We start from the raw sequence: 13,931 nt of genomic DNA, 5'->3' as shown, positions 1-13,931 counted from the left end.
TGTGCGGACCGGGGGTGGAATGGCTTTGTGCCAGTTCGATTGATCAGGAAATAATCCATGTATTGTACCACCAGTCCATCGATTTGGGTCATACTGCAGATGAGCGATGAGTTCAACCTACAGTAGATCATTTTTTACCGTAATCTCCATCGTCACTAAACAAACGAGCAATCAACGGACGAGCCTGCGAGTCACCAATGCATACAATACACATCTTTTCATTTTACACACAATACGTAGAGCTATGGCCGCTGACCCGCAAGTGACCGGCACTAACCTTGTTTGCAGGTTCTTCCTGCGCATTCTCAAAATAGTTTATCCCCCCCCCTTCCCTTTCCTAGCTAGGTTGTTATGTATATCCGAGGCAAAGTGAGATGCTTCAAACATCAGGCAACACCACGATTGACTCTCTTCTTTGACATATGAGTACTGTAGTCTTGAGTCCACCAATCGCTGCATTGCATACGTCTCTTCGCTTTCGACCGAGATAAGACACCCGGGACCCTCTGCTTTATTGTCACGACCCAGCCGAGGGGGGGCATCACGGGACATTTGCTGATCGAACAACCATGGCTGCATTGCTACCAACCATATGGGTTTGTGCACCTGGGAGGAGTACAGTCAGGTTGGCGGGGCCGGTTGACGTCGGGGGAAGACGGAGAGGATGGGGTGCCCTATGTACCGCCGACGGGGTAAAAAGGCAGGCGAGGCTTGAAAGAAAAGTCCAGACAATACTGTATAACATATTCGGCGCAGATAGTAATCAAGGGAGGCGGCTCAATATCGTGGTAAGTTTGATGATGTTCGCAATGGATCTAGGATGTAGTACCAGGTCCCACCACCGTAGTCGGGTTTATCACAGTCGCACTGCTCGAAGATCAAGCTCCACACTAGGCTAAGCCATTCTGGCCTCGAAGCCTACATGGTGATGAAATTGAAGACAAATTTTTGAAACACATCCTATCTAGCTTCCAATAGGAGAGCCCTGAGACGCCTGAGGCGTGACCCGCTCGACGGATGCGACACCATCAAATTTTAGACAGAGACACCCCCCCTTTTTCTCTCTCTCGCAATGACCGTAGCACATGTGATGTGTGAGCTTGGTATCAGAAAGACCATCGTGCGCATCCGAGGCCCATGGAAGGTCATTATCCATTCAAGTACAGCGGGGTTGCTTGTTGAATTTGCGATGACAAGGTCAATACATGTCGAGACCGCCGGCATATGTATGACATGAATAGAGAGCGGCATGGACCTCAACCATGATTGTTCATACGTATAGCGCGTTAGTACTGAAAATTTGCCATTGGTGCTGCTGCCAGACTCATAATATACAGACTTTTGGCCCCGCGAGGAGGCCACATTGAGAGCCACCATGTATCCACCTGTCTAGATGCCTTCATCGAGAACGACCTCTATGGTGCAGTGTCGATGGGACTGCTGGCGGTGGCACCAGCGCCTTTCTGCTGACGCAGCTTCTCCTCGAACTTGGCAAATTCGTGCATGGAAATCTCCTCCTCGGGATCCATCACTTGCTCCACACCCTTCACTTCTTCAATCTAGAGAGTCACACAATTGTCAGAACGCGGGAATCGGGAATGCCAGAAGACACGAGGTTGAGAAGCAAATGCAGACAGAGGTCAGGGACAAGAGACTTACGTAGTGCATCAGCATCGACTCGATACCGTTCTTCAAGGTCACAGTACTTGAATCGCAGGTGCGGCATGCACCTCGCAACTTGAGCAACACGATTCCGTCCTCGAAGCCTCTCAGCTCAATATCTCCTCCGTCTTCCTGAATCGCTGGTCGAATGCGAGTCTCCAGAAGTTCCTTGATCATGCTGACGACCTCGTCATCATCCTCGTTGTAAGACAAAGAGTCGCTTGCGCTGTCCTGTGTACCATCCGCATTGACAGACTCCACGGTGGTGACGATTGTCTCACCAGCGGTCACGGCTTGCGTAATTAAGCTGAATATTTCGGGCTTGATGTGCGCCCACTGCGCATCACTGGACTTGGTGACGGTGATGAAATCGGGACCGTAGAAGACCGAAGTCACCCCCTCAACATCGAGCAGCTTGGCAGCGAGTGGGGAGGGATGGGGCGGAGAGAGTGTGGAGCGCGGGGAGAGATACTCGAGAAAAGTAGTCGGAAAGTCTTCAGGAAGGACGCGATGGTTGGGGATGAACTTCAAAGCCTGTGGAGTGATAGTAGTGAGTCGTCTTGATCTGATTCTCATTCTTCAGACACATTCTCCGATCAAACTTACATCAGGGTTGGGTGTGTTCTCTGTTTGAATGAAAATGGTGCGCTTGCTCGTCGGTGACATGCCGTTGGCTCCATTTTGAATCACAGGCTGCTGATATGGCCGTACAGTAGGCCGACGGCGAGTTTCCGATGCTGTCAGGGTCGGCAGGCGGGCAGCGCTAGAAACGTTTCGGTATGCGCCGAATGTCGCGGCGCCGGCATTTCGTGAGCAGACCTCGGCGCCGAGGAGGGTGCGCCGAGTACTGCTCAAAGCTTGTCGGAGAAGTTTCGTTGATGTCAGTCGAGCAGACATTGTGTGGCTTGATTGGGATGATTCTAAATTTGCAAGAAATGTTAATTGTTTATGCTCAGAAAGGAATTATTGCGGCGATAAACTCCCACCGACTCTGACGCAATTTCGCAGTCACATGATCGGGACCATTGTTGATGACAAATTACATGTCCGGGGACGGTGTCGGGTGCAGAGGTCGCCATCATTATTCATCCTGGGATGCCTGAACCTCCGGGGTGGACAAATGAAAGTCTCAGGCAGATCTTTTTGCTGATACCGAATTGAGCAGGATCGTCAGGTGCCAGCCTGAGGCAGCACATGCACTTTACTAGCCGCATCGTCTAGATTTGCCCATTGACCCAGCTTTAGAGCAAGATTGGCCTCTCAGAAATCACGGCTGCAGAGAGTTGAGGAACAGCATGCCCAATGTGAAAGGCGTTCTCAAACCGGAGTGTCATTCGTATTTCCATCTGAATTAACAAGATGCCCGGTGTCTGCGAGGTGTGCTCGACAGAACCGTCTAAATATCGTTGTCCGATATGTTCTCTCATGAGGTACGCGACCTACTGATTTGCAGTTCCCAAACAGCTCCTCGTATTTGAGTATCAGGCTATTCTAACGAGTCTATCTCTAGCTGTTCTCTCGTCTGCACCCAATCTCATAAAATATACTGTGCTCCTAAACCTGCCTCTACAAACGACGAGCCGACCACATCCAACACACCACCTGGTGCCGCTATCTTTGGTGCAACTGAGGACAACAAATCCACCGCAGAGACTTCTGGTACTAAGACGAGCGAGAGTCACGCCGCGAATCTCGCCTCCTCGACCGAGCTCCAAGCCCTCTTATCACGATACCCCGATCTTCGAAGCCAATTGTACGAAATCTACCATGCGACGGAAGAAGAGGAGTGGCAGGAGTGGTATACTCCTCCGACGAGGGGACGGCCACATGGAAGAGGAGGCCGCGGTCCTTCACGGCGCAGTAGGGGTACCTGGACAGCAGAGAAAGGATTTAACCGGGGATTGGGCAAAGTGCGCAAGCTCCGACAGGATTGTGAAGCAGGAACGGAGACTGGACCCAAAGCAGTCGCCTTTATGGAGTTCTTGGCCTTGGTCAACCAGGAGCAACAATCCTGAAATTATTCGCTGTCAATGTCACCGGTGTCAAATAACTGTTTCGTCTGGCATTGAATCGAAATCTCCGTTTTGGTGTCATTTCTCCTCCATGGTTGTTTCTACCTGTACAGTAACGAAGATGCTCGCTTGAAATCTCTCTTTGAACGAATCTTGCTCGAGAACATTGACCTGCGCGATGCCCGAGTGGGAAAGAAGCCAAAACCCGGTGTGAACAAGGTGAGAAGGATTACCGTGATCGTTGGAGCTACGCGACCTCCCTAGAGGACCAGACTGTAGTGAGTGGTGTGTTCAAAGTCGACAGCAGCTCCGATCAGGATGGTTTGAACGAATCGAGACTTTACTGAAGAGTCGACCATGGGGGGATTTTTTTTGGAACGCCTGCCCGTCTCCGACCTCGACAACATCAAGCAATTTGAACGAATATCACGGTGGTGACTGAGCTCGCATTCAATACATTTACTCACGTGAAAGCGGCTCTATGGTCCCGGTCCACTGACCACCAGCCTCTCGTTCTTATGCTTGACCAACGTCCCAGCCACCACCAAATCGGAAGCCGAGGCCCTAAATGGTTAGCTACCTCCGTCACTCCCTGCATCTTCCTCCGGCGCACGGGCGCCAAAAGCAGACCAGTCGGACAAATCGACGTCGTGACAGCCCTTTTGCGGGCCACAAAGCAGACAGACAATGATGCGGCTCACCTGGTTGGCGGCTGTCGTAAGCGCATCTAGTCTGTTTTCGTTCCCTTGCGGTTGGCCCCAACAGAAGACCCATGACTGCCGTCCCGAGACTGGTCTCAAGATGTCCCGAAGCTCAAGCTCGTCCACCCCCCCCCCCCCCCGGCTAATGTGCTGGCTTGTCGACATTTCTTGTGACAAACGGGTAGACCTTGCGTGCTTTTTCTCCCCGATCGGCAATGAGCTCAAGTTGAAACGCGATAGGCTGCAGTTGATGAAGGGGATCCAAGTTCCAACGCCCTAGCTGAAGCCGCACTGGTAACGCGAAGTGACCTAGCTGAGTGGCATAAAGAATCGGCAATGATTGGGTACACGAGGGTCGACCTCATCACCCAATCCCACAATGCAGGCTTCTCTCCGTGGTCCAATTGGGCCGCGACCGACCGAGAGAAACACAGTCTATTCTCGTTACAACGCTGCTAAGGTCTAGTGGGGGACCCCTCTAGTCCGCTGCGATCAGGATGAGGGCTTGTGTGCCGTGTGGTGGTATGTTATGCTCAATGGGGAGCCAGCGCCTGACCGTCCCTGACCAGAAACCTTGCTCAAGCGAGATTTTCGATCGCAAGTCAAGACTCATGGCACTATGAGTATGTGAACTCTTGCGATTGAGGATTCAAGAGCACACAACAAGCCGGAGAAACTTGACTGTGGCGACGCCACGGCCGGACTCTCTGTCCAGGCGCAACTCCATGACTCCTGGGTGTGGGACAAATACCCAAAGGGTGAAAGGTCAGAGTCAAAGGGATGGCAGCCTACTGTCGCCTGTGTGTATGTGTGTGTGTGTGTGTGTGTGTGTAAGACCGTGAGTAACACCGTCCCGTACACTGAGTACAGGCCCTTACAGGTCCAACAGTTTGTCTTCCGTCTCGAGGAGCTTCTGAGCTCTGTCACATGGTGTGGTGTGGGACTACTGCTGGCTACTCTATCGGATCCACAGACGTGGTTGATTGCTGGCCTGTTCAGCTCCAGCAAGCTTGGACATTTTGCAGGGGGGCAATACTGGCAGGCGCTCCACAAATGGCGGAAGATCTGATGAGTCTTCAAATGGCCGAGAGATTCAGAAGTCCCGGGCCTCGAATGCGCTGACAAACTGTCCCTCCTGATTTCTCGAATTCTCAAAGATGGTACACTGAAGTGATTGAACACTCCTAGTAGAAAGTAGTAGCAATAAGACTATGTACATTCTGCTGTGGTAGCGATGAGATCAGGACCAGGCGCTTTGGCGTTTGGCCCTGCAGCTCCAAAGAAAGATGCGGCTGTGGTGCGTATACCAAGTGGACGCGCTTTTGGTGCAAATCCAGCGTCGTCTGGAGAGGGACGGACTCATCTTGGACCATCGCCAGAAAAGAAAAGGAAATTCACTCTCGGGGTGGATCCTCGGGCGTGAACTGAATCGAGAGAGTCTTTGCTCCTGTTGTAGCCTCTGATGCGTCCCAAGTGGGACCGCCTGTTCTGTCACATAACAATGCAGATGGACTGATTCAGTGATGACCGATGATGATTTGACTGACGATTACTATCACCTTGACTCTTCTTAATATCATCGTTCCACCCTCTGTGAGCCGGGACGCTCTTCTCGGCTGTACCACTTGCTGCCACCTCAGTAGGAGACCACTCGACCTGCAAGTGTGGTCCGCCTCTGCCCTCTGCCTTGACTGGTTCCACGGTTTGAACTGCAGCCGCCAACTCCTCCGGATATTCAGCGCCGTCCCGCTGCTTTGTCTGCTTCCCAGCCGAATCTGAGACCACGAAGAACCGCTGCAATCGCCTCAGGCAATCGCACCTGCATCGCAGATCTACCTCAGTTCGACGACCATCTGGGTTGTTGAGCCGCGAGACGAGCTGCGCTTCCATTCAGCCGAATCGTCCTTTGGGGGCCTCTCCGAACCTGAAAAGATCACCAATCCCTTCATCTCCCAAGTCCCGACAATGGATACACGGCACGAGCCCTTGAAGCACACGCAATAACCGAACACCGTCCAATCCCACCCCCCTCCTCAGCCTTGAGTGACGATGAGCGCGCAGCACGTTCGCGGGTCCGGGCATCCAGCGATAGAGCACAGGCAATGCCGGCGGGGATGTTTCAGCGCCCTGGAATGGGAAGTCGGACCCCTCCGCGCCAGAGGGTGAACTCCATCGACTCGAGGCGGGACGGAGACCGAAATCTGCAACCAAGATTGGACACGCGTTGCTCGAAGAGGACGAGGGATGCTCGAGAGCGGGGCAGGACACGCCAAACACCGTGCCATCTCTAGATCGCAACGAGGAGGTACTGTCTACGATTCACCTGACCGTGGCCCTGGCGGTGATGCGGCGCAATGACAAGGCACAGGGATGGCTAATGGCATGGCAAAACACAGGAACCCTCCAAACCTACTCTGCCCGAGGTAACAATCGCCATTGTTGGAGAGGACGATGCTGGCAAGACGAGCTTTATCAAGTCTGCATTGGACTTGAAAGGTGCCCCGTCGCCGCTCACGACTAAGAAGAAGATGTCCCTGGATGGATTGGTTTATATCGTGCGCTTGCTGGAGATTGACCTCAAGCGCGTCACCTTTGACCAGGACTTGAACATTGTATGGCCCGGATCGACCAAACGTTCAACCGCCCCCAGGATCGACGGTGTGCTGCTCTTACACGATGCGACCCATCCCGAGAAGCTAGAGAGAACCATTGAGCTTGCAGGTATGAATGATTCTTCCAACGAAAGAAGAGTTGACATGGTCGATTTCGCCACGGACCGTTGCTCTGCGACTCGTCCCTGTTTGGCAGCCTTGTCAGATTGCGATCCCTGTGCCCATTTCTCCCTCTGGCCCAATGACTGATTGATTCCTCCTTACGGATGCTTCTGAAGACGCTCTAGATGATACCACCGTACCCTGTGTGTTGGTCGCCTGCAAATGTGACCAGCTTCCCGACTCCGACGAGGGCGAGCAAGGTCCCATTCATGAGCGACACAAGATTTATCGGACCTCTCCCAGCTCGCCACGCTCTCAGCAAATGTGCATTGCTCTGGTCTTGCGATCCATTATCAGTAACCGAGCAGGTGAGTTTTCCCGACTGGGACAACCCAGCGCCATGTTGGTTCCGCTACCATGGATCTTATCCTTCCTGAAGCTCTATTTTCAACCCATTTCCTCTCTCCCGGCCCCATTTTATTTTCGTTTGTCCAGTCACGGTTGGACTCCAGCGAATTGGTCCACGGGCTTCGCTTTGACCCTGTTCTTTTTTTTTCTGTTTTATTTTCCTCTTTTTTATTCCCTCTTCTCTCTCTTCTTTGCTGGGCGGACCAAGTGGGTCGCGGGACTGGCATTCGCTACTGCACCCTCGTCCCGTCCGCCAGTCCACTCGTGACGACCGAGTGACTTCTGCCAGGGACCCCCGGTCAAGTCTGCCGGTGGACAGCGTCTCCGAGGAGGACTCAGATCATACGAGCACAACCCCAGAAGAGACCAAGATTGTGATTTTTTTTTTATTTTCTCTTGTTCCGCGTGGCATCCTGTCGCCGGTGACGACTGACCGTGTGGCCTTTTGTGCAATCTTCCAGATTTAGTCACCCCGGAGCAGACCTCACGTCTCCCTCACCCTCCGCCAGCGCAAAGTTCACCTCCCCCTCCCCCGCTGAGGACCACCACCAAATCATTTCAGCCTGCTCCTCTCTCGGCCGATCACCGTCATTCGCGCGCAAACTCAGAGACTCCCACTACCGTGCTTTCTGCAGCCGCTGGCGGCGCAGCTACATCGGCTTCGGATCGAACAGTCGATGGCAACGGCGCACAGCGTCTGCCCACCGACAAGATCCACCCGTCCGATCTGGCGCAACAGCATGCTCCCGGGCTACCTCGAAATGCCAGGAGTAATTCCCACCCAGTCCGACCGCAAACTCCGCCAACCGGCGCGCGGCTGAACCCCCGCCGACCGTCTGCCCAGGGAGATATTTCCCCGACCCGTGACCACATCCACCGGCGACTGCAGCCCGCTTGGCGACATAGCGGGGGCTCAGACGCCTTCAGCAGTTTTTTGAATATGGAGGACGAGATGGACGGCGGGGCGCCGCCCGCCAGCCCCAACGCCAGCCTGCGCCCGAAGCCCTCCAGCGAGAGCAATTCGAGTGCAGAGATGGGAGTCACGTTTGATGACCTTGTCGATCGATTGGTGGCACTCCCCATGTCAAAGCAAGATTCGAAATTCAGTGCCATTTTCCTCTGTCTCTATCGCAAATTTGCCGCTCCGGCCACTCTGCTCAACGCGTTGATCGGGCGATTCGACAAGAACGAATCAAGCAATGTCGATCAGCTCGCCCGTATGGCAGACCAGCAGCGTCTGTTGAATGTCATTGCTTCCTGGGCATCTGAATACCCAGGCGATTTTGCGCATCCCAAAACCAAAAAGCGCATCAGTGACTTCGTGGCCACTCTGGAGAAAAGTCATTTCTACATGTTCGCGGCCAAAGAGATTGGATCCTGTCTCGACTCCAATGCCGAGGACGACGACCTCGGTTGGGCGTTCAGCGACGGCGATGTCTCTGAGACCGCGCCCACGGAGACCTTTTTTGATAACTCTGGCCGGAGTTCTCCGCTCCCCTTCACGACCGAAACCTTTGAGGACGAGGAAGGAAATGACGTGGAAGAAGACCCCATCTACAGCACCATGCATGCGATGGATCTGAGCGAGGGCCCGCATGACTCGACCTCGCGCTTCTCCGGCACACTTTCCATCTCCTCAAATAACGACAAACCTTCGACTACCATGAGTCAATCATTTACTCTCCTCACCATCGAAGCTGCTCAAAAGGAAGCTCTCCGGCTCGAGTTGACCGGCCGCACTTCGTTGAGCAAGATTCAATGGCGATACTTCATGGACACCTCCGATGAGGAATTCGCCCGAGAATTGACTCGGATGGATTGGATCATGTACAATTCGTTCCGGCCTCGGGATCTTGTGCGCCATGTCAGCATCTCTGGCGTGGACAAGGACAAGATCAAGAGTCTGCAAAATGTCAACCGCATGGTCAAGCAGTTTAATCACGTGGCTTATTTTGTGGCGAGCATGATTCTCCTCCGCGACAAACCCAAGCATCGAGCCCGGTGCCTGGAGAAGTTCATGAGCATTGCCGTGGTAGGTCACTTGCCTTTTTTCTGGAATAGACTCGCCCCTCCCGAGAGACTTTTCTAATGGCTAACCCCTTTTCTCCGCGCGTCGGAACAGAAACTTCGTCGTCAAAATAATTATAATGCTCTTGGTGCCGTCATTGCGGCCATCAATGGCACGCCGGTCCATCGCCTGACCCAAACGAGGGAGTTGATTCCCGTAGCCTGTCAAAAGGAGTTTATGCGACTGGTGATCCTCATGAGTACCTCGCGCAGTCACTCCGCCTATCGGCTTGCGTGGGACAATTCGTTTTCCGAGCGAATCCCTTTCCTCCCTCTGCATCGTCGCGACCTGGTGTCTGCAGAAGAGGGCAACAAGACTTTTATAGGTGAAAACAAATCCCGAATCAACTGGAAGAAGTTTGAAGTGATGGGGGAAGTAGTCATTGGCATCCAGCGCAGCCAGAAGTGTCCGCATCCCCAGGCCCAGAGGTACGACGACATTGAGCGGCTGATCCTCGACTGTAAATTATCCGGTGATGAGGAGGTATGTGTCGCATATTGCCCAACCACACAATTTGGCTCCGTCATTCTTGCTGGTCTCTTTGAAATCTAACGAGACTTTTCACAGGACCTCTATGCACGCAGCTTGCACTTAGAGCCGGCGTCTGGCGGAGAAGTTAGCCGCAAGAAGTTTGCCTGGCTGCGTGCGTAAAGAAGAAAAATAAGATCGAAAACCACACCCTTCTCTCGTCCCCTCTTGCATCCGAATCCAGTTCTCTCGATCCATCTTAGCACGTTATTCTCCATACCCCCTTTGTTCTCACGTCGCCATGCTCCCATGACCCCAGCACTGGCTCCCATTTGTCTCGCGTTCTTATTATTTTTATGTGACTCCTTGCATTTTTTTTTCGCAACGTGTTTCAGCACGTGCATGGAGATATGACATATATGGCACTTGGATACAAGGCGTTGATATAAAAACTTTAATGTGATTCTCTCTTGTTGTACCGTGTATGTCCTGCTTTGGTGGGCAACTCGGATGATGGACTCCTCCGAAAATGGATTAGTTTAGAGTGAATGTTGACCAGACTCAAGACCGACTGGTGGATGATCAACCTTAGTCGAGTAGCATAGCATCTCCCAGTTCGAAGCGCCACCACAAACTAGGAGGCCAGATTTGAACCTGGAAACATTCAGACAATCAGCTTTTGTGTCTTAGGGGGACCAGCTTGGCCCTCATCAGTCCCATTGAAATAGCCCCAACTATTCCATTCATGTTCAACTCGTCACGGCCTCAAAAAAGACCAAAGGCTGCACAAGATGACGATCACGTGAATCCCCGATAAGCCCGGACTGCGATTGCCAATCACTGGAAACGCAAATCCAACGAGCACCAGACGCAAAGCAACAACGCTCTTCTCTCACACCTCCCCCTAAAAACAAGAAAAAAGACACAAAACCATGACCCAACAACTATCTCATCAAGCGCGAGCCGTATACCGCGCCCTCCTGCGCGAACTCCCTCGCTCCAGGGCCTCCGCCCCATCACCGCTCCACCGCCGCCTGCGCGCCGTGTTCCGCGCCGAGGGACAAGCTCCCTCTACGCCCTCGGCGCCCACCCCTTCACATATCTCCACCGTCGCCTCTACAACACCGCCTGCGCCCTTTTCGCTCCCATCCACGGCTGAAGAGCAGGCTCTTCGTATTCAGGAGGCGGAGCAATTTGCGCAATATGCCCGGGCCCAACGGATGTATGTGGAGTTGTTGGAGCGGTATAACCCCGGCATGAATTTGGAGGAGGAGGAGCGTATTCGATTGACGGCGCGAAGGGTCGGGTTCGATTTGCCTGAACTGCATGATCCGGCGGCGGTGGAGAAGGAGCAGAAGGAGTGATGCGGGGGATCTGAGTTTTGGTGGTTTCTTATTCTCTCTTGGAGGTCGAGGGACCAGGGGGATTTATGGACGGACGGGGAAAACTCAATTATCTTTGGTGTTTCTTGGAACGGAGGTGGTCGATTTTGACGATTCGTCCGCCTGCTGCGTGTTGCGTGTGTGTGTGTGTGGTATATGAAGGGGTTCTAAGTGGCCGGATATGACAGGAGGGAGCACTCCCTGATCATGAGAATGATGAAAGGGCAGGGCTCGTGGTCCTGGGGGCTTCCATTTCCACTTTGGGTTGGGAACGGCATGGAATGGCCTCGTGTGTGTATTTTTATAAAGTTCAAGGAGCATTGTTTTTTGTTGGCTTGGAACTACTGTACCCTACGGAGGGAGATTCAAAAATTTCATCAAGAGCTATGTTCGAATATTAGGGGTTCACCCTTTCTTTCATTCATTCTTTTCTTTGCAGGTGAACTCGGTAGAGCAGTGATGATGGTGTATCTCGGGTGCCCTGCAAGACGGTGCGAGACGAGCAAGCTTCGTGCCTCGAGAAGATCGACTCGTCATACACTGCCGTTTGATATAACGCGGCAATGGCTCAGCACCAAAGACCACGATCGAAATCCCTGGTACCACTTTGAGAACCTCGTCAACTGAAGCGCTTCCCACCGAGACCACGGAAAGCTCGTGATCGCCGCGAGAGGGAACGCGAGGGTGGCGCCGGAGCGAAGCGGGAATGGAGTTGATGCTAGGTATTCTTCTTTTGGCCAGAAAAAGGAATTGAAAGAATAAGAAGCCCTGCGAAGGATCGTGGGTCATCCAGCTCCAGGGAATGGCGTTGAGACTTTCTTTTTTTCTTCCATCCCTCATATTGAGACCATATAATCGTAGAGTGAGTGCAAGGCAGCAAAACCACTCAGCTGTTGGTGAGCTGGGCACGTTCCATTTGCCTCATCAATGTCGAGCTGGCCTCTTCGTCGTCGGCGCTGACACTGACTTCGATTGCAGTTTTGGGTCGGTTTCGATTCAATCCATCCAAGAGGGTGCACGCTTTGCAAATGCGCTGGCTGGAAATATACCCGCAGCGCTCACAGTGACCCAAGGTCTGCTTCTTGACACCCTTGCCTTGGTAGCCTGGGGTCGATGTCGACTGAGCCTTTGGCAGACGAATCTCCGTCTCACGGGACTCGGCGGACTCATTTTCGGCCAACTCTTTCTCCATGGCTGCCATTTCCCCACCGCTGGTACGTCCATTCTGACTGCCGCATCCACCGACCTCGTCCTCGTCTGCCACCACCGTGGCAGCGGTCGACGAGCACCGTTTCGCGTTCTGGGGAACGTCCGATGGGACCAGTGCAGCCATATCCTCGCCACTTTTGACGATATCCAGAATGGAACTCGGTCGAATCTTTTCCAGATCCTTGATCAGAGTTCTTGCGCTCCCACGGAAGGCTTCGGGAGAATAGATACATTCCGTCGAGAAATAGTCAAGTTGGCGGTGGTGAGCGTAGAGCACAATCTCCTTCTCATACGCATACTTGAGCGGCTTGCTGCGCTTGATATCCGACGCGCCGGAGGCAGTGACAATACTGGTGCCGCGCGACAAGCGTGGTAGATCCGCGCGCAGAAGATTCATCATGACTGTCTCGGCGACATCATCTGCATTGTGCCCGGTCACCACATGCTGGATGCCCAATTTGGCGGCACCTCGATCGAGCGCCTGTCGACGAAACACGCCGCAGTAGGTGCAGTTGCCCTTCTTGCCGATTTGTGCCACCACTTGATCCATCGTCCACCCATAAAGCTCGCCGTACCCGAGGATCTCCAGCGGCATCTCGTACTGGACCGCATTTCGCTTGACGGTTTCCAGGCTGTCGTCCCGGTATCCGCGAATACCTTCGTCAATGGAGAGCAGGCAGAGGTCGAGGCCATAGTTGTATCGCTCGTTGAGGGTTTTCAATACTGCCGCCAGTACAGTGCTATCCTTGCCGCCACTGGCACCGATGGCGACGCGCTCGCCCGGATAGAACAGATTTGTTCCGACGATGGTCTCGTGGACTTCGGTCTCGAACACTTGGAGGAAACAGGCTCGACAGAGCTTATGTCTGTTCTTCGGGCGAATGATGACCGCTCGCGCCTCCTTGCAGTTGAAACAGGCGGTGGGAGGCATATCGTGCGCAGTCGATAGATGGAAGAAAACAAGGCAAAAAAGAAAGATCGCACTCAGTGCTGGGTCATCCACACTCGAGGCATCCACATGCTCTCTCTTTCTCTGATGAGGGGCGAAAAAAAACGGAAGAATTTCATTCCCCGCAGTGGGTCCGGGCACGTGCGGAATTGCGGCGTCGGAGTCGCAAATGGGGACTCAAGTCAACGTACTTCACCTTCGATGAATCGACGCCAAGCACAGTACATCAGTATAGTCTCTAGTAGGGAGACAATGTCTTTCTTCTTCTTTTTTCCTGGCACATTGAGACTTGAAATTACCATCGTATACTTGGGCTCTAATGAGCAAAAGCCTCGAACATTGGACTAAAAAAGAGCCT

General features: G+C 53.2%; 5 protein-coding genes across 5 annotated transcripts; 2 read left to right on the top strand and 3 right to left on the bottom strand.

The window, feature by feature from the left end:
* Window positions 1-1,415: 1,415 nt before the first annotated feature.
* On the bottom strand, window positions 1,416-2,559 carry POX_e06926 (NifU-like protein; the record flags this gene model as incomplete). Its single annotated transcript, XM_050115739.1, has 3 exons — window positions 1,416-1,559; window positions 1,660-2,196; window positions 2,269-2,559. The coding sequence occupies 3 exons, from the start codon at window positions 2,557-2,559 to the stop codon at window positions 1,416-1,418; spliced, it is 972 nt and encodes a 323-aa protein (XP_049968199.1).
* A 462-nt stretch (window positions 2,560-3,021) lies between these two features.
* Window positions 3,022-3,677, top strand: POX_e06925 (uncharacterized protein; the record flags this gene model as incomplete). Its single annotated transcript, XM_050115738.1, has 2 exons — window positions 3,022-3,092; window positions 3,173-3,677. 2 exons carry the CDS (start codon window positions 3,022-3,024, stop codon window positions 3,675-3,677), a joined length of 576 nt encoding a protein of 191 aa, XP_049968198.1.
* Window positions 3,678-4,192: 515 nt separating this feature from the next.
* Window positions 4,193-11,397, top strand: POX_e06923 (uncharacterized protein; the record flags this gene model as incomplete). The annotated part of the gene is made up of 8 exons (XM_050115736.1): window positions 4,193-4,391; window positions 6,475-6,716; window positions 6,772-7,096; window positions 7,275-7,457; window positions 7,965-9,529; window positions 9,620-10,048; window positions 10,133-10,208; window positions 10,991-11,397. The coding sequence occupies 8 exons, from the start codon at window positions 4,193-4,195 to the stop codon at window positions 11,395-11,397; spliced, it is 3,426 nt and encodes a 1,141-aa protein (XP_049968196.1).
* Window positions 5,770-6,265, bottom strand: POX_e06924 (uncharacterized protein; the record flags this gene model as incomplete). Its single annotated transcript, XM_050115737.1, has 2 exons — window positions 5,770-5,858; window positions 5,923-6,265. The coding sequence occupies 2 exons, from the start codon at window positions 6,263-6,265 to the stop codon at window positions 5,770-5,772; spliced, it is 432 nt and encodes a 143-aa protein (XP_049968197.1).
* A 904-nt stretch (window positions 11,398-12,301) lies between the features above and the next one.
* On the bottom strand, window positions 12,302-13,555 carry POX_e06922 (Cytoplasmic tRNA 2-thiolation protein 1; the record flags this gene model as incomplete). The annotated part of the gene is made up of 1 exon (XM_050115735.1): window positions 12,302-13,555. The coding sequence occupies one exon, from the start codon at window positions 13,553-13,555 to the stop codon at window positions 12,302-12,304; it is 1,254 nt and encodes a 417-aa protein (XP_049968195.1).
* Between the last annotated feature and the right edge of the window lie 376 nt (window positions 13,556-13,931).

Source organism: Penicillium oxalicum, chromosome V, assembly GCF_001723175.1.
Source record: "Penicillium oxalicum strain HP7-1 chromosome V, whole genome shotgun sequence".
Taxonomy (NCBI): Eukaryota; Fungi; Ascomycota; class Eurotiomycetes; order Eurotiales; family Aspergillaceae; genus Penicillium; species Penicillium oxalicum.
Note: the sequence above shows the minus strand (reverse complement) of the source record. Positions and strands in the feature narration are given on the sequence as shown.